Source organism: Pteronotus mesoamericanus, unplaced genomic scaffold, assembly GCF_021234165.1.
Source record: "Pteronotus mesoamericanus isolate MK-2021 breed Mesoamerican mustached bat unplaced genomic scaffold, CSHL_Meso_final scaffold_232, whole genome shotgun sequence".
Lineage (NCBI taxonomy): Eukaryota > Metazoa > Chordata > Mammalia > Chiroptera > Mormoopidae > Pteronotus > Pteronotus mesoamericanus.
Window position 1 is genome coordinate 14,541,076 of NW_026555311.1, and position 26,969 is coordinate 14,568,044.

General features: G+C 34.4%; 2 protein-coding genes across 2 annotated transcripts in view; one reads left to right on the forward strand and one right to left on the reverse strand.

The window, feature by feature from the left end:
- The window catches only part of EIF4E (eukaryotic translation initiation factor 4E), a 41,597-nt gene extending 30,942 nt beyond the window's left edge, over positions 1 to 10,655 (forward strand). Inside the window, exons 3-7 of the mRNA XM_054591704.1 lie at positions 1,430 to 1,525; positions 3,389 to 3,452; positions 4,437 to 4,550; positions 5,735 to 5,874; positions 8,869 to 10,655. Of these exons, the coding sequence (XP_054447679.1) occupies positions 1,430 to 1,525; positions 3,389 to 3,452; positions 4,437 to 4,550; positions 5,735 to 5,874; positions 8,869 to 8,983 (529 nt within the window). The 3' untranslated portion in view covers positions 8,984 to 10,655. The remainder of the gene's footprint in view (positions 1 to 1,429; positions 1,526 to 3,388; positions 3,453 to 4,436; positions 4,551 to 5,734; positions 5,875 to 8,868) is intronic.
- Positions 10,656 to 23,981: 13,326 nt separating this feature from the next.
- Positions 23,982 to 25,350, reverse strand: LOC129085186 (neuropeptide Y receptor type 5-like). The gene is given in 2 exon segments (XM_054591541.1): positions 23,982 to 25,061; positions 25,063 to 25,350. Coding segments are annotated over 2 exon segments (1,368 nt in total).
- Positions 25,351 to 26,969: the final 1,619 nt, after the last annotated feature.

A 26,969-nucleotide genomic window follows, 5' to 3' on the forward strand; every position in this document is an offset into this window, starting at 1 on the left:
GTACCTTTTGAACTTCTTTATCCCTTAGTATTTTGGAGGGATAAATACCTGGAAGTAGAGTTGCTGGATCATATGGTAATTCTATTTTTAATTTTTGAGGAAAGACTAAAGTAATTTGAGAAATTCAGAGTACACTACTTGAATAGTATGCATGCGTTTAATAGATTTTCTGCTTATGCTTTTTGTGATTTTGATAGTTGACAAATACAATTAACAAATAGATAAAATGTATCTTATTTTTTATGTCTGAGGTTATCAAGCATTAGTCATAGAGTTGATGAAATACCTCTATTTAGAAACCCTGTTTTTGGACATTTTTATCAATGAGAACATTTTCGAGTTACCTTTGGTATAGTAGTTCTGTGAATATAATTCTAAAGATGAATTATCTTGGGATGATAACATTTAAGATTTGATGTAACATGAGTTTATTTTCAAAGTATTGGAGTAAAAACCTTTTTTATACAACTATATACAGATATCTAGAAGCTGGTGTACATTATTGCAGAATATATCTTGTGGTGGCATTATGCAAAAATCCCTTTATTATTTTCCCAGATGTGTGTCTGAGTATACGGAGACTCATTTAATAATTTCCTTTCTTTCTAGACCTCCCATTTCTTTCTCTTGGCTTATATACCCTTTTGTTTCTCGGAAGACTTAGCTTTCCTGTCCCCGCTTTTCTTTCAGGTTACATGCTTCTGCTCTGTTTTTCTTAAGTAACTGCGCTAGATTATATAACAGTTAACGTACTGTAATGCTCTGATAAATTTTTGTGAATTCCCCTGAGGAATGAACTTCAGTGGGCCCCTGTGTATAGCAGAGAATCTGTTATGTATTAGGCACAAAATCTGTGCCTTCTAAATTAAAAAGAAATAGAGAAAGCTACTCATTTACCACTATAACAACTACAATTTAAAATTATTTATTTTTACTTTTAGTAAAATATACATAACATAAAATTTACCATCTTTTAAATGTATAGTTCATTAGTATTAAGTGCATCCATACTGTTGTACATCCAGTCTCCTGAACTCTTCATTTTGCAAAGCTAAATCTGTACCCCATGAAATAACAATCCCTCATTTTCCTTTCCTTAGGCCCCTGGCACCACCATTCTTTCTAAGTTTCTGTGAATCTGACTACTCTAGGTACCTGGTACAAATGGAATCATACACTCTTTGTGGTTTTTGACTGTCTTATTTTAATTAATGTCCTCATGGTTTATTCATTTTGTAGCAAGTGTCAGAATTTCCTTCCTTTTTAAGGCAGAGTAGTATTACCTTGTATATTTTTTACCACATTTTGTTTATTATTGATGTATCAATAGACACACTGTTGCTTCCTTTTTTTGGCTATTTTGAATAATGCTGCAGTGAACATGGATGTAAAATTGCCATCTTTTTTGACACCAACTTTTTATTTTTAGATGGGCACTCTGGTTTTTTAAAAATGATAAAAGCAAAACTTGGCAAGCAAACCTTCGGCTGATCTCTGAGTTTGATACTGTTGAAGATTTTTGGGCGTAAGTAACCCATTCATTTCAGGATGTGTGTTATTTTATTAGTATGTAATTTTTAATTTTATGTCACAGTTACAAAACGAATGTTAAAGTGAAAAGATAGTAAGTATTCATCTATAGAACTACCTTTTTGTTTGTTTATCTCCTCCCAGCTATGTCAGTTGGTGGTTATTCCTCATGAGTTTTAGAAAGCATCAGTCTTGTCATCGTTTAGCCCAACATGTGCTTTATTCCTGAGAGATCCTTTGCTTTATTACCCCTAGAACTTTTGAGAACTTGTTAGGACTTTTCCCTTTCTTGGTTGCCTGGATACATTTGCCACATACTTGGGTATTCCAGAGCTTTTGTTACACCTTCATTTCTGCAAATTATTTTCAGTGTAACATCTGGGATTTCTTGTTATAAGAATTTTGAGATTTCACCAGTATACATAGTGTGTTTCTGATTAGAACATGGCCCCACACTTTAGTTATGTGTAAGCAATGTTGTTGCATAGTAGATTTTTATACCATAATTTCAAGATATGAAGGAATTCAGCTTTCTATATCTAAGTTACTTCCTTATCTCTTTTTTCTAGCAAATTAGTGGTAAACAACAAATCAGTCCTTTCAGATTTATTTAGTCTGTTAGTAGTGTTGGGATTCTGTTTAAATGTGCCATTACAAATTCTGATTATAAACTTAATACTGAGATCTTTTAGCACCATGAAGGAGAAAGGAGACCTTTTTCTACCTTGAATGACCTTGAAGATCACTTCCACACTATCCATTACTTTTATAAAAATAGTGGTGGCTAATTTTATAGTAAACTGTTAGTATCCAGGCCTCTTTTGTTGTCTAGTGGAAACTGTCAGTGATAATGTATATAATTCAGGAAAAATGATCATTAGGTACAATGACTTAAGAAACCTTACTTGGTCTTACACTGTCTTACCCAAATTGGGTTTGCCGGTTTGTCCTGTGGAATGTTATTCGAAGGGTGGTGAGACTCTTTCTGAAAACTGTGCTTGAAATATTCCTAACTAGGTTAATATAACACAAAGAGAATCTGACTAAAGATAAGTAACTATCATCCTGGTCTATCTACTGCGTCATGTATTGGAGACAGGCAAAACATTTTTACTCTGCTGCCAATGTTATAACAATTTGTTGTAAAAGACTTCAGGAGAGCAAATAATTTAGCCTTCTACCCTCAGGCTAGTGGATATCTTAGTTGTCCCAAATGTTATTCTGTTACATTTATATGTTGGGAATATTTTAGATATACAGATTCCAGGGTCCACCCAATATTAAAGGTTTAAAATCCTAAGGAGTAGGGCTGGAACTGGTGTTTTTGTTTGTATTTTAAAGCTCTCCAAATGATTATTATGCTTACTGACTAGGAACAGTCTGGTATTTGGGAACCATTGCTCTGTTCTCTTGGATGTCTTCAAGGATAGTAATGTTGGCTTATTTCAGTCATACAAAGCATTGTGATGGTCAAGAAGTTATCTTGCTTTTTCCTTGATTTGTCTTATTGTGTGTCTAAAACTGCTCATTAGCCTTGTAAATTTTTTCATCTACTTAAAGCAACTTCACACCTCTATTCTCAGTTTCTTATATATACATATGTATGCACCGTGTTAACTAATACATCAAATTTTGTCAGAATAAAATTATTAAAAATACTTTCTTAAATCATCAGGCATTGATTCTTCAACTAACTTATTAAGATCTTTTTGGTCCATTTCAGAAATTGCATCCATAGAAAAAAGAGTAAACATAAACCTTTTTCTTTATTTTTACTGTATTTTCGAAAGGTTACGGTAAGCACATAAACTTTGCATTACATATTCTGTGTGTTTAATTGTCCTTTTCTTTTACCTAGTCTGTACAACCATATCCAGTTGTCTAGTAATTTAATGCCTGGCTGTGACTACTCACTTTTTAAGGTATGCTTAATTGGTGATTTCATATATATGTTTATTATAAAGATTGGACCATTCAGGTATTCATTAAGAAATCTTGCCACAAACTTTGTTATGGGAAATGCTTTGTCGATTGAAAAAAAAATTAAATTAGCATTACTAGGTTTAGCATAAGCTTGCTTGAGTGTGGTTGGTAGGGTATGTGAATGTGTTGCATAAGATGGACAGCAATTTGAACATTTCACCTAAAATGTCATATATGCTGTGCTTGAGTATGCTATTGTTATGTTACAGAATTACATGCTTATGATTTTGTAATTAAACAGGGACATTATTTGTGCCAGGCCCTGTATATTTGAGTAGAGTGAAGTTTAGAGTTTGTCAAGAATTTTTTTTTTGAATTATAGTTTACATTCAATATTATTTAGTAGGAATTTCAGGTGTATAGCATGGTGGTTAGGCAGTCACATACTTTACAAAGTAGTCCCCCCTTCCACCTTCCCTGACCTGTCAGGTAACCTACCTGGCACTATATGTAGTTACTTCAGTATTTCCTATGCTTTGCTTTATATCCCTGTGTGTAGGAAATTTTTAACATAGGGTATGTGGGTCCTGAAATATTTTTAAATAGGTTTTGTCAGGTAGTAGGAGATGGGGCATTCATTAATTCTCTGAAATTGCTTAAGTGTGCATTATTTTGCATATAATTTCTAGGTATAGAAGTGTATGTAGCTTTGAGAAAGCTATATTATTTAGAATGTTTAAAAACCTTCAAGTTAAATAAAACCCAGTGTTTGATAGCTAGTAAGTCAGGACTCTTAGTCAGGACTCTACATTTTGCAACCCCATTCCTCTGGCTGTAAGTCCTGTATGCTTTTTCTCATTGTATCAGTAACAGTTTTATGGGGAATGAAGTAAAAAGTTGACAGGGTATATTGCTTGCTGTTTCTAGTGATAATCTCTTAAAGTAACAATATTATCTAATATCGTTGTCTTCTAACCTTGTAGGATGGTATTAAGCCTATGTGGGAAGATGAGAAAAACAAACGAGGAGGACGGTGGCTAATTACATTAAGCAAACAGCAGAGACGAAGTGACCTCGATCGCTTTTGGCTAGAGACAGTAAGGTTTTAAAATTATAAAAATAGTTTTGGAATGCTAAAACTGATTTACATTACATTTTACATCAGTAACTTAATCAAAGAAGAGATAAGGATGTCTGCTTTAGACACTGTAAGCCAGCAGTTAATTTTTTTCTATCATGTTTGAATCCTATATATTCTACCTACTAGTACAGCGAAACCCCCTTCCACATTACAAATCAGATATAAAGTGGATAGGCGTTTAACTGCCCCTTCCTCAGCAAGCTCATTCTGTCATTACATTAACTTCAAAATTGTAGAACCTTACACTTCATATAATGTAAGTTTTTACAAGACTCTTAGGGGTATTGTTTTGTATGCTAAACTTTTTAGATCAGTTAAGCAAACAATAAAATTGTAGCCTGATATCATACAACTTATTTGTTGTGATATAACCTGGAACTTTTAGCTTTGTATATATTAAATATGAAGTAATAGGCATTTTCTGCAGTGATAGGTTCTAAATTCCAGGCTTTCAAGTGCAGGAATCATAGTCTCTTTTGTTTCCCTAGCACTTGGCACAGTGTCTGGTTTATAGTTTGCACCTAAGTGAAGCAGTTAATACATATTTGGGTGACTGATTTATTTTTTTTTTTAAGAAGAGATTAGTTTTGCTTTTGGGAGAGATTATCAATAAATATCATTTTAGAATTCTACATTAGAAAGTTTTAGTTTTGCAAGATGACAGAAGGTCTGGAGATAGATGGTGGTGGTGGTTGCACAGTGTTGTGAATATACTTAATGCTACTGAACTGTACAAAAATGGTAAATTATATGTTTATATATATTTACTGCAATTAAACATTAGACAGTGTTCATGAAAAACAGCAAAAAGCAGAGGTAATTACTAAGCAACAGCATAGCAAATGAATATTAATAAAATAACTCACCTTTTATATAAAGAGTCTTGACATCATTTGTGCAGTTTGCTGGGAAAGTTAAAACACGGTTAATGTTCTTGATATTAACCAAAGAAACAAAGGAGCAAATCAATTTTTAAAAGTCAAGACAAACAACTATATACATAAAAATAACGTAGACATTCAAAAAGTCAACTCTTGATTTAAAAACTTTTAGTTTTGTATATATAAGAGAGACATTTGCAGTTGAATTAGCTGTTTACAATCTATTGGATGTAATTTGGGATTGGGTTTTGTTTTTAAGCTGCTGTGCCTTATTGGAGAATCTTTTGATGACTACAGTGATGATGTATGTGGAGCTGTTGTTAATGTTAGAGCTAAAGGTGATAAGATAGCAATATGGACTACTGAATGTGAAAACAGAGACGCTGTTACATATATAGGGTAAGTTGTACTGTTTGTGACCAAATGCAGAGTAATTTGTAGCTTTAGAAATACTTGGATTTGCGGATCATTATTTTCCTTGTATTGCTTTCATGAACACTTTTATCTATTTTGGCACATAGCATATTAATTTATCAGATGACAATGTCTTTTTCTAGTTTAAAATGGTATTGCTAAGTGTATAACACTCATAATAATATAAGTATTCGTGAATATTATACGTATATTTTGTGCCTCTGTGTACACTGTACATAAAGTTTTTATTGAAATTTAAGCGACACTGTCTTGGTTTTGTCCATATTTAAAACCCACATGTCTAAATCTTTAACTCTTTTCTTTTGGTAAATATTATTCTTTGCAAAAATCGCCTGTCTTTTTTTTCTCCAAACATCCATCAGTGTTAACTAGAACTTTCTCCTCACTACATTTAAATTAGTAACTTCTTTTGGTGTGTGTGCACATTACTTTTCAAAAATATTTTTTATTTTTTCCATTGCCATTCAGCTCCCTATACTCCCCCGCCCCTTGCATTCACCACACTATTGTCCATGCCCACAAGTTCTTTTACTTTTTGGCTTGATCCCTCTACCCCCTAATCTCTACCACCTATCACATCTATCATCCAGCTCCCTATGATTCTATTTCTAATTTGCTTGTTAGTTCAGTTTGTTGATTAGAGTCCACGTATGAATGATGTCATATGGTGTTTGTCTTTCTCTGACTCGCTTATTTTACTTACTGCGTAACGTACTCTGTGTCCATCCATGCTGTTGCAAAGGGTAAAATTTTTTTCTATTTTTATGGCCAAGTAATATTCCATTGTGTGAATTACCCATAGTTGTTTTAACCACGCGTCTACTGATGGACACTTGGGCTGCTGCTTCCATATCTTGGTGATTGTAAATAATGCTGCAGTGCACACAGCGGTGCTTATGTCTTTTGAATTAGTGTTTTGGGTTTCTTTGGATAAATTCCCAGAATTAGTAAGATTTGATTTTAAATTTTGTGTTAAAATTAAGTACTAATCATAGGTAATAAAGTGTTTGTTTGCCCTTTGTGTGTGTGGTTTTTCAAACATGAATTCTCCTATGGATCCCTTCTAAATTACAAGATACGGCTATGTTCTGGGTTTCACCCTACAGGTTTCTAGAAGAAAAAGGAGTTGATTGTTGATTTGTCGTATTTCTGATCTTTCTATAAGCATAAAAACATAATTGTGGGAGTTTTATATTTGAAAATAAGATATTAAGTATGACTTTTCCTCAGAAAATTGTGTATTTATTTCAATATTAAAAGTTTTGAAATCTTTATAAAACATTTGACTTTCAAGGACTTTTTTTTTTAAACTCATCCAAGTTGTGTGGCCCAGTGTACTTGCTTTCTCTCATTTTTAATGTTTTAGTATAATTCAGGGAATATATTGTGTCATACATGTAAATCTTATGGTAATGGTTATAATTTTAATTACCATACAATTGTTTTTAAATGCCTATATCAAGGGAGGGTATGGAAATCTTCTCGAGGGTAGAGTATAAATAAAACTGTTAGTGTTATATATGAGAATTTAGCTCCATGAAAATGTATATCCCTTTGTTTTTATTTAATTTTGATACTTATTTTTTTGCTGTTTTTTTCCCATAGAATAAGGATCTAGTTTCCTCGTTAGCCTTCTCTCTCATATTCACTTTCTTTATTAGTTGTAACCACACAGCCTTATTTTTGTTCCTCAGCGTTCAGATGTTCTTCATTCTCTTGGCATTATACTTCTGACCTCATGACTCTTAAAAGGAAGATTTCTATAATTTCACAGATGAAATTAACTCATTATACAGAATCACAGCCCCAATACTTATTCTCTTTGGCACTTAATACATTTGTTCTTAAAATGGTGTCATGTCTTATTTTAAAGTTAGGTTGCAGAGTTAGTATTTAAGGCAGAAATCATGTTTATTCTAAATTATCCAGAAAATAGCATAAATTGCCTTCAAAGTGTTTAATATTTGTGTGTGCAGTTTTGTAATAGGTATGGTAATTGTTCAGTAATATACTGCACAGTATTTACTCTGGTTTGTATGTAAAATAAATTATGCATTTAATATGCATTTAATATTTTACATTTAAAATTTTATTTTTTTAATCCTCACCCAAGGATACGTTCATTGATTTTAGAGAGAAAGGAAGGGAGAAAGAGAGAGAGAGAAACATTGATGTGAGAGAAACAGCAATCATTTGCCTCCCCTATACACTCCTACTAGTGATCAAACCTGTAACTTTTTGGTGCACAAGGCCACTTGTCAACCGAGCCACCTGACCAGGGCTAATTGTAGAATTTTAATTTTCTTTTATACTCTCCTGAGGACATGCCCATTGATTTTAGAGAGGGAAAAGGAGGGGGAGAGGAAGGTCAATGTGAGAAACATTCATTGGTTGCCTCTTGCACCCATCCTAACTGGGAACCGAACCCACAACCTTATGTATATGGCCTGACCAGGAATCAAACCCATGACCTTTCAGTTTACAGGACAGCTCTTCAACCAGCTGAGCCATGCTGGCCAAGGCTGTAGCATTTTAGATCAGAGAATTTAAATAGACATGCCCATGTAATTGATTTTATTTTTGATTTTAATTATAATGTGTTACGGCTCCACCATATATATTTGTGATTATTTGTAAATAATCAAATATAAATACCAAGCCCACGGGACTGCTCCTGCTTTGACTATTGATTTATTGATGATAATAACACTACCTGATACATAGTAGACTCAAATATTGGTTAAGTGATTTACCAATATGAATTTCACAACTAAGATTGTTGTGAAAATGAAGACTAAATTTTCCTAAAAGGACAATTTATGTGATTTCCTTTTTCACCCTCATTTGGGTGAATAATTTCACCCAAAATGCCTAGGTACATTTTTTAGTATAAAGAATAATAAATTCGGTGTGTGTATGGGTAAAAGTTAATGGCCACTTTTCTTCTTTTTCTTCTAGGAAGGTATACAAGGAAAGGTTAGGACTTCCTCCAAAGATGACGATTGGTTATCAGTCCCATGCAGACACAGCTACTAAGAGCGGCTCCACCACTAAAAATAGGTTTGTTGTTTAAGAAGACACCTTCTGAGTATTCTCATAGGAGACTGCGTCAAGCAATCGCGATTTGGGAGCTGAACCAAAGCCTCTTCAAAAGCAGAGTGGACTGCATTTAAATTTGATTTCCATCTAAACGTTGCAAAGATATAAGAAGTCTCATTCGCCTTTGTCTTGTACTTCTGTGTTCATTTTTTTTTTTTTTTTTTTAATTTTGGCTAGAGTATTCACTTACCCAATCAAAGAATTACAGTACACATTGTCCTCAGAATCTTAAATACGTTTCTGGCCTACTGTGTAATAGCTTAGGATAATTATCATTACAAACATTTTACCCATCCACAAAGTTGAAAAAGAACTTGCATTTCTATACCTTACAGGAAAAGAATTCTGTTTATGTTCCATTGTATGCAGGAGCATATTTTGCTGGTTTGAAAGAGTATGATGCATACAGTTTCCTAGCAATTTTCTTCATGGTTGTTTTTTTTTGTTGTTTTTTTTTTGTTGTTTTTTTTTTTTTACAGCATTGTCTTTGCTGTACTCTTGCTGATGGCTGCTAGATTTTAATTTATTTGGTTCCCTACTTGATAACATTAGTGATTCTGATTTCACTTTTTCATTTGTTTGCTTTTGTTTTTTTCCTCATGTAACATTGGTAAAGGATCCAGGAATATGACACAAAGGTGGAATAAACATTAATTTTGGGCATTCTTTGGTAATTTTTTGGTTTTTTTATAACTGCAAAGCTTTGCTACAAATTTATGCATTTCATTCAAATCAGTGATCTATGTTTGTGTGATTTCCTAAACATAATTGTGGATTATAAAAATGTAACATCATAATTACATTCCTAATTAGAATTAGTATGTCTGTTTTTGTATCTTTATTCTGTATTTTAACACTTTGTATTACTTAGGTTATTTTGCTTTGGTTAAAAAATGGCTCAAATAGAAAAACAATCCCATTCACATTAAGACAGTGTACAAAACTGTAAATAAAATGTGTACAGTGAATTGTCTTTTAGACAACTAGATTTGTCCTTTTATTTCTCCATCTCTATAGAAGGAATTTGTACTTCTTTTTGCAAGCCAGTCTCTATTGTCTTCTCTTGTAGTATCTTCCCTGTGAACAGCATAAGTTTGGAGCACTAGTTTGATTATTATGTTTATTACAATTTTTAATAAATTGAATAGGTAGCATCATATACATGGAATAAATCAATGTTGGCTATCTTTGTTTTCTTAAAAAGTAAGGTATAGTCCCTCAGTCTTAGGTAAATCATGTACTCTTAATATGTTATAATTCATAGGAATTGTAATCTTGGTGCATCACCATTTGATTGTTAAGAATAGTAGTTGTAAAACTTGGTTGCTATGTCAAAATGATAGTGTAGGGAAACTGTGCAGGTAGTGGGGGCATATGCATTAAGAATTTTGTTAGTGTTGCTGTCTAAATAGAATGGAATATGATGTTTCTATTGGTAAATTGCTCTAGTATGGTTTTATGTAAACTTAAATTTGATCTATTCTTTGTAGCTATCATTTGAAAGCAAATTTGAAAATGTCTGTAATACGTAATTATAGACTTCAGATGCCATGAAATGAAATATGGCTATCATAGACAAAAGTGTAAGCTAAACTATAGGTAGAATGAAAATCATTAGTTTAGAAGAAAATTTGTCTCTAAGTGAAAATGGAAAAAAACTTGACAAAAATCCAATATAAAATAAACATGAAATTAATAGTATTGATTTCATTGAAGAATTTAAAACAGTGTAAATAAAGGGTACCTACCACAGAGGGTGCCTATCACAGGCTACCATCTGAGTACTCTCAATACCCCAAACAACTCTTGTTCAGTGTTCTAGAAATACTGACTCTTGTGTTTATACTCTCAATTTAGTATACCTAATACCTGCTGTTTAAGCCTGAGTGATTGACTAAGGTGGTTTAATTGGCTGTTGATATGTATAGTTGGAAGCACTTCAAGAGCTTGTTTAAAAGCAGTGTGTTGTCAGTGAGGGAGATTAGAGTTAGTATACCTATTAAGTATGAATGCTCTATCCTTAATTCGAAGATGCAGTCCATATTAAGAAGCATTCGCTTTCAGGGGTGGAGGAAGAATAATGAATTAAATGTATACAGTCCTACATTTTCTTAAACCCTGATTTACAGCATTTGATTATCCTATCATTGCTATTTTCAAATCACAATCAGTTTTAAGTTAAGTGTTTTTTTCCCCTCATTGAGGAGAAGTGATAAATTGAGTCACTTTTGGCAAATGCTACTTAAAGTTATAGTGATGTGCAGCTTTTCATAATTTCATTTGGATCTTTCCCAAATACTAGACTTTACATGATTTTCTAACTTTCCTCTCTATTCAACAAGATAGTATAAGTGAATGTATTTTCATAATAGAGAATTAAAACAATCTTTAACACATGAATAGAAAGTAGTTCATTATAGGTGTGTGTGATATATTACATTTAACGAGTTTGATTGTTAATCTAAATTCCACAGAAGGAGTTGAGACATAATGTGTAAGAATTAAATAATTACACTTATATAGTACTATCTGCCAGGCACTGTTTCAAGCACTTTACATGCTGTTGAACCTACACAATAATCCTTTGATGTAGCTGCTGTCATCCCCATTTTGCAGATCAAAGAAACAAGCATTCAGGATTTATCAAGTCACTCTTCAGGTTGTAAGTTGCAAAGTGTGGGTTTTACTCTGGAAATTTGGTTCCAGAGACTCTATAAATCACACTATACTATCAATAGCATAGATCCTATCTGATAGGCTGTAGTGAATTGTACCAGATTATAGTCAGTTTATAGGCCAGGTGTATAGACATTTCATCATATTTCCTTTGGTAATGAAATTTACATTGGATCAAGAACCTCCTTTGGTCACTCTGTTAACAATCCATTGAACTAATCATTTGGGAATTTTGAGAACATAGAGACAGGTACAGGGATTTTTATAGGTTAAATGAGTATTTTCATACATTATTTCACATGTCCATATCCTATTCTAAGACAAATGGCAAAATAAAGCAAAATTTTAAGTTGATTCTTAATAAGTTGAGATTCTTAAATGCTAAAGATTGCATTTTAAAAGGGTAATTTTAGCCCTGGTCAGGTGTTTTACTTGCTTGGAGCATCCTTTGCACCAAACAGTCATGGGTTGGATCCCAGTTAGGGTGCATACTGATCTCTTGCACCCCTCCTTCCCTCTCTAAAATCAATAAATATATCCTTGGGTGAGGATTTTTTCAAAAAGGATAGTTTTAATCATTCACCATGTTTTATGTTTTAAAATTAAAAGATGAAAAGTCTGCTACTTTTCATCTCTAATTGTTATGGATTGTCTTTATTACTGTGTAGAGAAAGAAAACAGCTGAATATTCTCAGACCCTCCAGAAAATGCAAGAGTTTAGATGAAATTGACATCAAAAAAACAAAATGTAGCTTAGTGTCCCTGTGGGCTTACATAAATTGAGTGTCTAGAAATTTATACAGCAATTCAATATTGCTGTGATATTAAAAGTATATGAACATTTTTGTAATTTTTTAAAAATACACTTTACAAAACTATGTTTTTGACAATGCAATATGAGAAACAATGCTCAGGTGGTTTTCCTCAGTAGTCAAAGCCAGCTCATTTGTCTATTAATCCCTAAAGCCGCCTGGGTTTGTTATCTCCACTCCTCATTTCCTCACAACTAATGGGTTTAGTGTCAAAATTTCACTCCTACTCTGTAGCCATCTTTCAGCAATAATCTGTGGTATCCTGTTTACTATGAACTGCAAAGTAGATACTAGGCTGTCGTATAGTATCTTCAGTGGTTTTAGACTTGAATATAGACTTCATTCTATACAAGACTTCATTCTTTTTTCTTCCATTGCTGGAAGCAAAAATGCAATTGTGGGTGTGCAGTCACATACTGTGTGTGTATTCTCTGCTTCCTAAACACATCTTTATGTTGTAGTCAGTTTTACCTTAGTTTACAAGGGTATTATTTTCTTGCTTTGTTTTTGCTTTTCGCCTTTGGGCTCAGTTTTGGTTGAATGGTCTGTGTGTGATGGCTTGACATTTAGTTTTGGTATAGAGTAAAGATTTGTCCTGGCTTGACCCTGCTTTGCCATATCCCATTATGTCAGTGTTAACATAATTACATACACATCTGGGGCTTTAAATATTCCATTGTCCTGCACTCCTCTAAGAATGAGGGATTTGTAATTGAGCCAGAATGATATTTAAGGGAATCATAAATTCTTCACATACTTTTTCTCCTTTCAGGAAACAATAGTTTACTTACTCATTTTGCAGTTTTTAAACTGCTGCTGTTTATAAGGGTTTTGTCTTTAAATGTTCATATCTTTCTTTTTTACTATTCTTAGGTTATCTGTATTCCTGTCACTGTATTGGTGACAATGACTTCCAGATCTCTTTCCTTAGCCATGACCTTCCTCCAGGGCTTCAGATGCGTGTCTCTCCCTGCCTTTTGGGCCTCTCTGTCAGGTGTCAGTAAACTAGCTCATAGGCCATATTTAGCCTGCATTTTGTTTTATAAATGAAGTTTAGTTAAAATACTACCTTACTCATTGTTTACATGTGTCATGGCTGTTGTTGTGCTGCAGTTACAGTGATAGAGTTGGGTGATTGTGACCGAGACTGGCCTGCAAAGCCTAAGATATTTACTACCTGGCCCTTTATAGGAAATGTTTGTTGACCCTTACTCTAAATGTTTTGTAGTGACAGTACTGATAAAAACCAAATACCCTTTTTTCATTTCTTTTCACTTCCAGCAAACCCCATTTCAAAATGATAATTGGTATTTTAAATTATAAAAACAAATGCAAAGTGGTTTCTGAGCCATCCAACAAAACTCATTCTCACTCTGTAGAACCTTCTTACTAATATATATCCTGTATTCCCTAATTAGTATGTGGTATGCATTTATTTGTCCCTTGCTTTATTACAGAAAATAAAGTATGAATAAAGGTGGAAAATGTGAGAAAAAATTAGACCAAAAGTAAGGGAAGCTTGCAAAATGCATTCTATAAAGCTCATTCTAGTGACCAAATGAAAGGGAGAAGCAAGTAATTCCGTGATGTTAATCATGACTGGGCAACTGCCATTTGTGGGATACAGTTTTTGGTATGTTATCTAAAGGCCAAAGGAAGATTGTATCCAGTAAATATTCCACAGTAAGATTGAAGAAAAAAGCAGCCAGCTGCTCCAGGAAAGCACACATGTGCTTTGGAATTAGACAATCTGAGTTCAAATTATAGTTCTACCATCTATTAGATAATAAACTTAGTCAAGTTAAACTTGTTATTGTACAAGGTAAAGTCATTTATGCTGATGAAGTGATGTAAATTACAATTCCGTAAATATGATTGGGTGGGGCCGTCAACCACTAATTGAGGTCCAAGTTTATAATTGAACCCAATATATACACTCTCAGGGTGTAATGTAATGATTCTTAATCTAATAGTTTTTTTTTAAGATTTTATTTATTTTTAGAGAGAGGGGAAGGGAAGGAGAAAGAAAAGAAACAGCTGTCGGTTGCCTCCTGCATGCCCCATACCTGGGATCTGGCCTGCAACCCAGGCGTGCTCCGTGACTGGAATCAAACCCTCAACCGTTTGCTTCTCAGGCTGGTGCTCAATCCACTGAGCCACACCAGCCAAGGGCAAATAATAGTTTTTGATGGAATAAAGTTATGTGTTATCCCCACAGGGTGGCTATGTATATCAAATAGTGTACTTTGGGGGAATTCTGTTCTGAAGCCACTCCATGGATTCCTTAGGCTAAGTGTCCTTGTGTTCCTCAAAGGAGGGCATCTGCTTTAGGGGAATGGCAATGGGTACGTAAACCCTTAAATCTGTGAAGACACAGCAATCCACATATAAAAGCAAATGTATCATTGTATACATTGTTCTGAAGTGCAATTAAAATTAAGTTCTCTATAGAACAATAAAGATGATAATAGGATACTAAAGAGAGAGGGAACTGGAAGGAAGTTTTTAGTAAAATTACTATAGCCCAAGGATAAGTACATAATGAAGTGTAACAATTGAATCTACACCTAGTATCGCAGTGTGAATGTAACAGCTCTTTAAGTTGAAGCCATTAAGTTACTCTGAAATGGGGAACAACATTTAGTAAAAGTTCTGGGGGGAAAAGTATCTTTTCTCAATTTTCATGTAAAATTCAGAGTATACTCAATTTCCCCCCAAATTACTTGGTGTTGGATAATGTTAGATAATACAGTTAGATTTATAATTTCAATACTATAAACAGATTTTTAAAAAATTTATATGGATGTCAGGATATTTGTTAATTTGGGATACCAGCTCTTAGGTATGTAGCTCTCTTCCATGTGATACTTGTCCCTCTTAGTGCCAGTGGTATTGTGCCCAATGAGAACCAGTCCTTTAGATTGGTTTTTTTTCTTTTGAGTTTAAATTATTTTTAGGCTGAGTTTTACTTCCGGGCAAGTATCTGAGAATGTAGTTATGTGTGTAATCACATGGATTAGGAGCAGAGTTTAGGAGTAAGATTGCCATTTATTTATGTGTATGTGAAAGTTGAGCTTGATTAAAGATGTGCCTGAATGAAACCATCAAATCTGCAGAGATGGGTCTAGGTTCTACTGAATGAGTTCTAAAGCATCAAAAACATTCAAAATACTCTTACTACAACCTACAGTAAGAAATACTCTTTAAATTGTGGCTCAGTTTATGTATTATATACCTAAACAAGTTTCACAAAGGTGTACTCTACCATACAGAATGCATTCTGAGATTTTCCTTTGCTAGTCTTTTTTATTCTGGTCTCCATCGTCTCCATCTAGTCGACTAATCACAGTCTACATTTCGAAAAAATATTAAGTATCCCTGGTAATGTGAACCTATTAAAATTTTACAGAAGTTTATACCAGTTGGCCACATTGGCCATAATACATTGTTTGTTTATACTTAGTTATTTTAACTTTCAATTATCCTCTAACAAATATAGAATAACTTCGTAGATAACAATGAGTTATTTTGCCACATGGCACTATTAATCAGTTAAAATAGTTAAGACATTGCTAAAAATACAGTAGTAATGCTGGTTTTAGATAAGTGCACTCTGTAATGTCTTGAGGGAATGCCAATAGTTACACTAGTTGCCTATGTAAGGCCATACAATTCAAGACAATAAATCTATATTATATGTAATAGGAATACTTACCTTTGTATTGTAAAGGAGCCTATATTCATCTTAGCCAAGTGTAGTGTCAACTTACTAAGTAATAAAAAGAAGGTAGAGGGATTATGTACATTAATATTTTTGCTGGATTTCTCTATTGCAGATATTCAATCTCCCACAAGTATTGAAAAGCAGACTCATATATAGTCTTTCAACAAATATTTATTGAACACTTACTATGTGCTAGCCATTACTAAGTGTTGAATAGATGGAAGAACAAAATAGACATGGTTCCACCTCATGAAGACTTATAATCTATAAATTTATATAATGTAAATGTGAACATACATTTATTAAATGGTTACTATATGCCAAGCTAGTTAACACTAATGACAAAGCAGAAAAATCTCACCTAATCTTTTATTATACTATGTTGTAGGTATGTTCATCTTCCCCATTGTATTTCTAACAATTTTTGCCTTGCACAATTCACCAGAATTGATGCTAAAAGATGACAATTTTCATTATTTATTGCATGTTTTATCTACAGAGAAATTGCTGGTATATCTCATTGCAGTAGACATCACTGATAATACCTGTCCTGAATCCCGTCCCTCCAGAAACTACTGCTTCTTCCAAGTCCCTGAAGGGTGTATGGCTTTAGTTAGGCTGGAATATTAAATAGGTAGGTTTCACTCCAGACCAGTAATTAGTTACCTTTGGGTCAACTCTGGATAGTATCTTTTTTTTTTTAAGTTTTTTGTTTTGATAATTTCAAAGACAGAAATGTTGCAAGAGTGATAGAAAGGATTTCTATATACCCTTCACCCAGATGCATCAAATGTTAGAGTTTTACCATATTTACTTTTTTCTAACTCATTTTTCTGAACCAGTTGAGAATAAGCTGACATCCTCCTTTGCTCCAAATATTTCAGTGTTTCCTAAAACTGTAAGTATATAGTTCCTGAAGACAAGGCTATTCCCTTAACATTACTATAATACAATGATCAAAATCAGGAAATTAGCATGAATACAATAGCATAGTTTATAGACCTGATTCAGATTTTATCAGCTTTCACAATCATTTCCTTTATAGCAGATGAAAACCTGTTTTAGAGTCACATTCAGTTGTCATATTCTAATAGCCTCTTTTAAAAAAATTTTAATATATTTTATTGATTATGCTATTAGAGTTGTCCCGTTTTTTTCTCTCCTTTATTCCCCTCCACCCTGCACTGCCCCTCTCCCCAGTATCCCCCATCCCTTAGTTCATGTCCATGGGTCATACATAAAAGTTCTTTGGCTTCTCCATTTCCTATATACTATTCTAACCTCCCCCTTCCTATTTTGTACCTACTATTTATACTGTTTATTCCCTGTGCATTTTCCCCCATTCCCTTTCCCCTTGCCCTCTGATCTCCATCTCTATGATTGTGTTCCTGTTCTAGTTGTTTGCTTAGTTTGTTTTTTGTTTTGTTTTGTTTTTTACGTTCAGTTGTTGAAAGTTGTGATTTTGTTGTCATTTGGTTGATAGTTTTTACTCTTCTTTTTCTTGGATAAGTCACTTTAACATTTCATATAATAAGGTCTTGGTGATGATGAACTCCTTTAACTTGACCTTATCTGGGAAGCACTTTATCTGCCCTTCCATCTTAAATGATAGCTTTGCTAGATGGGGTAATCTTGGATGTAGGTCCTTGCCTTTCATGACTTTGAATAATTCTTGCCAGCCCCTTCTTGCCTGAAAGGTTTCTTTTGAGAAATCAGCTGACAGTCTTATGGGAACTCCTTTGTAGGTAACTATTTCCTTTTCTCTTGCTGCTTTTAAGATCCTCTCCTTATCTTTAATCCTGGGTAATGTAATTATGATGTGCCTTGGTGTGTGCTTCCTTGGGTCCAACTTCTTTGGGGCTCTCTGAGCTTGCTGGACTTTCTGGAAATCTATTTCCTTTGCCAGATTGGGGGAGTTATTCATTATTGGAATAAGTTTTCAACTTCTTGCTCTTTCTCTTCTCCTGACACCCCTATAATTCAGATTTTGGATTGTTTAAAGTTGTCCTCAGGTTCCTAAGCCTCTCTTTACTTTTTTGAATTCTTGTTTCTTCATTCCGTTCTGGTTGAATGTTTCTCTCTTCCTTCTGCTCTCAGTCATTAATTTGAGTCCCACTTTCCTTCCCTGTCCTGTTGGTTCCCTGTATATTTTTATTTCACTTTGCGTACCATCACTTTTCCCTCCTTTTTGCAACCATACTCAATTCAGTGAGCATCCAGACCAGTGTTTTGAACTGTGCATCTGATAGATTGGCTATCTGTTCATCGCTTAGTTCTATTTTTGGAGCTTTGTTCCGTTCTTTCTTTTGGGCCATATTTCTTTGTCTCAATGGGCCTATTATATTGGGAGGAGCAGAGCCTTAGATATTCACCAGGGCAGGGCAGCCCAGGTCACTGCCTTGTGACACTGCTTGTGGGGGAGGGGTCTGAGGGGGGAAGAAGACCTCTTCGCTCAGCTCTCTGCCTGCTTTCAGTCACTTCCCCAGCTTCCAGCAGCAAATTGGGCCTTTCTAGTGCTGATTCCTGGGTGGGTGGGTTTGTGTACAATCTAGGACCCTGTGGATCTCTCCAACAGACTCTCCTGTGAGGCTGGAAGTTGCTGCTGCTGCAACTCCCACAGGTTTTTACAACTAGAGGTTTTCAGGCTTTTCCTGCACTGGAACCTTGATTGTGTGATCTGTCTAGCTCCCCAGCTGTTGCTCTGGTTTATCGGCACATAAATGTGGGACCACCTGGTCTGCTAGCCGCTGCCTTGCCTGCCGGGTCCTCCACCCACTGCCTCAGAGTGCATCCTCTCTGCCCCAGCTGCCAGTCTTCTCCCCTTTTACTGGTCTGGATGAATGTTTCTTCTTTAATTCCTTAGTTGTCAGACTTCCATACAGTTAGATTTTCTGACAGTTCTGGTTATTTTTTTTTTTAAATTGTCCTTTTGGTTGTACGAGGAGGCAAAGCGTATCTACCTAAGCCTCCATCTTGGCCGGAAGTCCTGTCTCTATTAGTCTCAATCTGGAACAGGTCCTCAGACCTCCTTTCTGTTTAATCAGGAACAAGGTCCACATGATTCTCTGATGTAGTTTACTTTTGTGTACAAAAATAAGTCCCAGCCCTGGCCGGTGTGGCTCAGCTGGCTGGAGCATTGTCCCATGACTGAAAGGATGCAGGTTTAATTCCCTGTTAGGGCATATACTGAGGGCATATTGGTTGCCTCCCATGCAGGAATGTATGGGAGGCAACCAGTGATGACTTCTCTCTCGCATCAATGTTTCTCCCTCTCTCCTTTGCTCTCTCCCTTGCTCTCTAAAAGTAATGAAAAAAAATGTCCTTAGGCGAGGATAAAAGTATGTCCCAGGCATGTCTTGACCTCTTGTATTCTCTCTACTTCAGCTCTGAAATTTGTGATTTCTCCATGGAGCACTGACTTCTTTAGTGGAGAATAGAATTTAGTAACCAAGATCTGGACAGTTGGTTTACTCATTGCTACCAGGGTGTCATTGCTTATAAGGTGTCACAGCAGAGAGCTAGGAAACAGAAGCATGTATACACACCTGCATGTCTATTTCTACAATTTTTTAAGGTTTATAGGTTAACTTTTAAAATAATTCTTTATACATAATATACCTTAAATCCCTGAGTTGACACTGATATCTCTAATTCCAACCGAATATCACCAGGGTCTTTGTGTTCTCTCTATATGTATAATTCTTTAGTATGTACATTGGGAAAGCAGGATATCCTCAACATACTGACTTGTTTGTTCAGTTCTAGAATAAACAGATAGTTTCATAATTGCTAGCCTATGACTTTGCAAATTAAAAACCTAAGAATTCAAGATTTGTTGAGTTTGTTTTATCTTTAGATTTAGGGCATTTATTTAGTTCAAATACTGTGTTCAAAACTTAAGTTCTCCATTTTACCTATGACTTCCTACAGTGTAGCTGTTACCATTTGAAGTATTTCATTCATTTGTTTCCCTTTGTATTTCCTTTTAGGTCCCTCTTCCACTATCATTTCTTGTCTTTCTCCTCTCTTCCCATTTTCTTATTTCCTCTTTTCCTCTCCCACCTTTTCTCCCCTCCCCTTCTCTTCCTTTCCCTTGCCTTCCCTTTTCCTTTTCTCCCGCCCTTCTCCATTCTCCCTTCTCTCTTACTTCCTCCCACTTCTTCCCTTTCTTTTTCCTTTGGCACGTAAAACATTAATATGGTTCCAAAAGTCAGTATGATTTATAAAGTTGTACTGAGGAAAACGACCCTCTCTCCTCTCCCCTAATTCCTTTCTGTCTTTTCTACCCCATTTCTACCACTTCAGTAAACAACCAAACTCATGCATCATATGGGTTAAAGTTATCCTTGCATTTATTTCCTTTTGCACAAAGGTATAGATATATTATTTCCTCTTGTGAAAAGAGTTACATAATACAAAAATCTTTGGCATGTTGTTAATTTCACCTGATAGTGTACTCTGAAAATTGTTTCAAATCAATTCACAGAGATCTTATTCTTTCTTACAGCTACAGATTACTCCGTTGTCCCATAGTTTTTTCAATGACTCTTTGTATGAACATATATATTCCAATATATGCAATTACAAACACTGCTGCAATTCATCGTCTTGGGCAGTTAAACTTTCATGTATCTTCAAGATTAAATAAGTAGAAATGGGATTGTATGTTTCAAAGATAAGTGTATATGTAGTTTTATTAATCTATTAAGGTTTGCATCAATGTGCATTGTCACATGTAGTGTATAAGAGTGCCTGTTTCCCCATAGCCTCGTCAACAGAATATGTTGTTAATATTTTAATATTTGCTAATAGAAAAAAATGCTATTTTAGTATAGTTTTAATATTTTGACTGATGTTGAATATATGTCAAGGACTAGGTACGTTGTCTGTGTGCACACGCACACATGTGTTTAAAAATTGTATTTTTTACCCATTTTAATATCAAGTTCCATTCTGGTCTTTTTGATAGCTCCTCAGGTAGTCATCAAACAATCAAATGATGCAAGGTTTGAAAATTGCTACTCTGTTTATATAATACTTCCACTTTGGCCACACCTGTAGTCCTTTCCCATGGTGAGAGGATGGGGGGTGTGTGTGTACGCACACGTGCATGTGCAGGTGCGTACCCCAGAATCAAGGAGTATGTGAAACCTGGTGTTTTGGTCTCCTGGTTCCAGTTGTTCCTGAAGACCATATATTTTCCCATTCTTCCTACCTTTTCATTATTTTTGCATTCTGTGAGCAAATAAATCCCCCTCAGCTTTTTGACTTAGGTTAGTTGGATTTCAGTGGCTACCAGAATAGCCTGAAGAAAACCATTTTATTCTTGTTTTACTATAATTTTAATATTCTATGAAGGAATAATTCTTCATTTGTTGGTCAGTTTTGCTGTTTTTCATTTTATTTCTGATAGTATCTTTGATGTGCCCATTTAAAAAAGTCATTCAGTGAATTTAAATGTAAGCATATTTTTCTGGCATTTCTCACATTTCCTGGTGTTGGCCCTTCTTGGTACCATTAAGCTATCTACTCCCTTTTGCTTGTGACAGCCCTCACTTTAGTTCTTGCAGTGGTTATCGTAAAGAAGGATCTCCATTTTAGGGTGCAGGTGCGTTTTTGCTAGTACTCTCTGAGATCTGCCACCCCTGGGTGGTCTCTTGATTTCTTCTGTACAGTCTCAGTTGCAGAACTTATCTATGTTTTTGTGTCTATGAATTATACTTCTGTGTTTCAGTGAGAAAGGTCATGAGGTGTTCTTCCTTCCTATATCTTGTTGCTTTTGTACAGTTTCCAGGAGGAGAAAGGGGAAGATGCTGATTTGCACAGCTACTTTCCATCAGAAGTCCTATTTCTCTTCATTGTTATTTTATTATGATTAGGAGAAGAACAGGAGATAAATTTATCCTCAGTTTATTATTTTCAATTGGAAACCAGATTTTGGTCATCTTTAGTTCTTTCTTGTTGTAGTTTATGTCTTTGGTAATAGCCATCTTTTAGTTTAAAAAAAAATGATTGCTATTTTTTCAGTATTTTGCTTTAAATTATTTGCTTTTTTGTTTCTGGAATGTGTATTTTATATTTGATTCTTGTAGTGTATCTTCTTAAATTTGTGTTTTTGTTCTTTGTCAGTGTTTGACCATTCCATGATGTGTAATAATTTTAGCCCCTCTTGTTTAAGAAAATACTTCAACTCTTAAAATTCTCAGTCTTTTTTTTAAAAGGCTAGATTATTTTTAATACTTTTTTTACAATGTCTATTTTTGCACTGTTTTGTAATCGCATTTACAGCATTCAAATTTATCTCTATTGTGTCTTATTTACTACCTGAGCCTGAAGTCATTCTTTTTCTAAAAATGATGAAATCAGCTTTATTATTTTGATCTGACTATATAAATGATACTTGGTTATTAAAAATTAAAGCAATTTATAAAAGTATGAGGGCTACTGTTAATATTTTGATGGTCAAATTTTCATGCATTCATAATATCCACATAAACATAGAACTAAACATGTTGGGCTGCAGTTGACCCAAGTATTCGACTAAAAGTAATGCCAACTTTTATTAATTAAATATGTAACATAATAAGAAGGCTACATGTTGACAGTTACAGGACTTATAGCAGCTTAGCAAAGTCAGGGCTTTCGATTTGGTTTCTCTTATTTCCTTGGCTTTCATGTTGGACTTTACAAGATGGCTCTCATAGTTCCTGCCATAACTTCCTTTGATAATTTTGTTCAAAAGCAGGAGAAAAGAACAGCTGGTATTACTTGTGTCTCTCTTTTCAGGGAAAAAAAAATATTTCCTAGGAGACCCTAGCAAATTTTTATGTTGGTCAGGTTACATTGTCATGTCTCACCTGCAAGGGCAGCTAGGAAAGAGTGCTTCTGGCATTTTTGGCTTCTGTATTAAGAGATAGACTTTGATATCAAGAAAGAATGATAGGGAATGACTATTAGACAACCTGTCATGTATATCTGTCATGTGTATAATTATACATGAGGGGGACATGTCTTGTGTGTTTTTTGGTATGGACATTTTTCAAAAGAATTTAATTTTTCTTAACCATTCCTCAACCCCATCTAACCATCATTAAAAATCTGTTACCTCACTTTTCACTCCACTTATATGTGCACAAATGTATAGAGTAGAGGTTTAGTCACTAGTTTAGAAAATGAGCTCACGTTATATACATTTATCTGAATTTTGCTTTTCTTAATTTCTATAAAGTACAAATCCTCCTAAGTCAACAGGCATAAATCTAATTTCAGTTTTTTGAAAGCTGTGCAATCTATGCTGTGTATGTACCACATTTTATTCAACCATATTGTTATTGATGAGCATTCATTCTTGTTTCTAGGTTTTTTTTCTCTTCTAGTGTTGCCATTATAGGCATCCTTCTTTTTTTTCTCTTTTTTCTTTTTTTTTTTTGTTGGTAGATATAACTTTTATTGCAAACAAGAAATTACAATTCATTTGTTTACAAGATAAAGGAAAAGGGATGGTAATAGAACTACTTTTCAAAGTGAAGTCACAGATTGGGCTGAGACTGACTTTACACAACTGCACGAATTCATTGTATTATAACAAACAAAACTGTCTTCCACATACTATGAACTGACACTCAAATTCAGAAGTCTTATATATAAATTAAATACATAAGTTAACAAAATTTGTTTATTATATACACATAATTATCATGAATATACTTTAGAACGATCACAACATCTGTTCTTTCCTTGGTAAACAGTGAGAATTAGAATTATGACATATGACAACAGTGTATAAGGGACAGTAAATCAGCTTTGATTCCATTATTAAGAAATCCATATAGAATTGGATTAAGACAACAAGACATCATGCCCAACAAATGACAAATGCAATACACCAACTTGAAGTGCCTATTTGAAATCAGGTTATCATTAAAATCAGTTACTACATGGAAAAGGTGCAGCGGCATCCAACTAACAGCAAACACCAGTATCAATATGGTCAGTCTGTAGAAAACACCTCGAGATCTCTTTTTTATTCTCATGATAGAACGGTTTACTCTCATTTCATGAACATCTGAGTTTTCCTCAGGTTTCATCTCAAAGCAGGTGTGGACCCCTGGTATGGACTTATTGGTGGAAAAGAGCTGACTTTTCACGGAGCTGAAATTTTCTGGAGGTATGCTTGAATGATTGTCTTGAGATCTTGCTGGAACAGGTCACACACATGCCTTCTTCCTGCTGTATCTTCTTCTGTGTTTTCTGATGAATGAATAGCTCCATTTGTGGCTGTTGGACACTTTCACCTGGGGTCCACTCTTTCTGGATGGATGAAGAGTTAAGTTGATCATCTCCTTCTCTTCTAGTTTGTTTTCTTTGTTGGATAACCCACAGCTTACACTCCTGCAGACACTGGTATGACTTATGGTTAGACAAACTAAGGGCAGAATATACTGAACTAGCAATAAAGAGATTGTGAAAGCAATTCTGTATGAATCAGATGGCCATGATTCAATACATAAATACCTGCTGCTCAGCAACGCTGAGCCAAATGCTTCCCGAAGTTCCACGAGACCGTGAAACACGGGAAGGGGAGAACAAATTGCAAAGCCTAGTGTCCAGACAGTAGCTATAAGGAAGTAGCCATGGTTTGCTGTTAGATTATTAGATATAGGATGCTTTATCATATGATACCTGACAATGGCAATCGATATTAAAATTAAAGTTGAAACCAGAACTGACACACATTGAAGGAAAGGCATAATGTGACACATGACTTTGCCAAACATCCACTGATCCAGCAAGACAGAGGTCAGTGTGAAAGGTGAGCAGAAGAGCACAACCAAGATATCAGGAGAAGGCCAAATTTCCTATGAGGAAGTTCACTGTATTTTTCTGATTACGCTTTCTCATGAGAGCCATTAAAATGAGGAGATTCCCCATGAAACCAAGAAGACTTACAAATGTATAGAGTCCAATCAGAAAATACTGCAAGTCATCTACACTGCTTTTATAGTCATCCCAGACTGGGAAATTGGAATTCTGAGGGGCAGCAGTATTGTTCTCTGTGGGAAGTGTCTGGTTATAATAACTGCCAAAGTTCATATCCATATTTTAGTCCTGCTTGGAATAAAAAGTCATTAGTTAGCTGTTTGAAAAAATTACATGACTATTATAAATTAATCCACAGACAGGGAAACTCAATTTTGTAATTTGTTCCCATTATCTTATTAAACTCCTAAGAATGTTTAGTGAGGTCTTTAATTGGTTCCAAGTGCAGTACAAATGTCAACCAATAACAATTACAGTAAGTCTAAGTCTATCGTCATTTCAATGGTGTGTTAACTTGTGTTAAAATAGCAGACTGTTCTTTAAATTAAGGTAAGAAATAATGTAAATAAAAGAACAGGCAAACGTAGATAAGAACTTCAAGACACCTAATTTACAATAGCTCAGTAATACTACTCTTCTCCAATCAAGGTACCTCATACATGATATAGTTATATTACCTACCTTAAATATTCCTTCCTTTCCGACTTGAACTAAGACCAAACTTAAGAGTCACCTATCCTCACGTATTCCTTTGTCTACTCGATTGAATGTATCTCATCTTTCAAGCCCCCCATAATGCTCTGTTTATGATTGCTGCATATCACGACCTGCTTTGCTTTGCGATTATAATGCAAACCACCTACTTTATTGATTTATAAGCAATGGAAAAGTAGAAACTGTCCCTTACTCACCATGGTATCTACCATAATACATGGCACAGCAGCCTTATCATTGCTCATGTTAAATAAACATTCATGGGAAAATAAAAAATGCAAACAGAAACCTAGCATCCTAAATATTATCTAGTTCAAAAAATGTCCAAATTAAAGCTTCTCAAGTGTAGAAACATTATCTCATTATCTACATGTATACAGTAGATACTCAATAAATGTTTACCAAGTTGTACTGTTGATAATGTCAGCACAATGCCGGATGGCAAAACATTCCATGCTCAATCTCTGTCCTTTGAGATGGGCCAGACTGTCATGAATGAACCACCGCTGGCCAGCAGTGCTGATGGTGTTTTAAAAACAAAATTGACCTGTTAGAAATTTAAAACAGACTTCAGTTCTAAAAAGATTCAATAAATCCACATTGTTTAAAGAAAGTATTATATCTTAAAGTGAGATGTAGAAGTAATATTAATATATTAACATCTCATATGTTTTTTGATTTCAAATAATGTTTTAGTATCAATGTCACAATGGTGTTACTTATTTACTGCTGTACACTAGAGTTGATGATACTTCCTAATGAAGCACAAAACTGCCTATATCAATAAAATGTAAAAAAGAACTCCTCCTCCACTTTAAAAAAAGTACTCTTATTATTTAACATAAATTTCCTACAGAATACTCAAGACAGCATAGTTAATTTTCATGAATATACATTGTTACAGAGATCTTGAGATATATGTGGCTCTAAAAAGCAACATATATTTATTTACCTATTGCTAGACTAAGTTGAATAATTATACTTAAAACTATAAAAATACATACATAAATTAATAGTAAACATAATATCTTCAATTTAATTACTATTATCTTCAACTTATAGGTCTTGATCCAATAAATTTCCAAGCAGGAAATCCTACTGTGTACAGACACTCATTATAAATAACTTTAACTTCAGCTTTACATGCAGCAAGTTTCACCTAGGCACCACTGGACAGTAATATTTTACTCTAAATAAGTGCGATCTTATAAGTC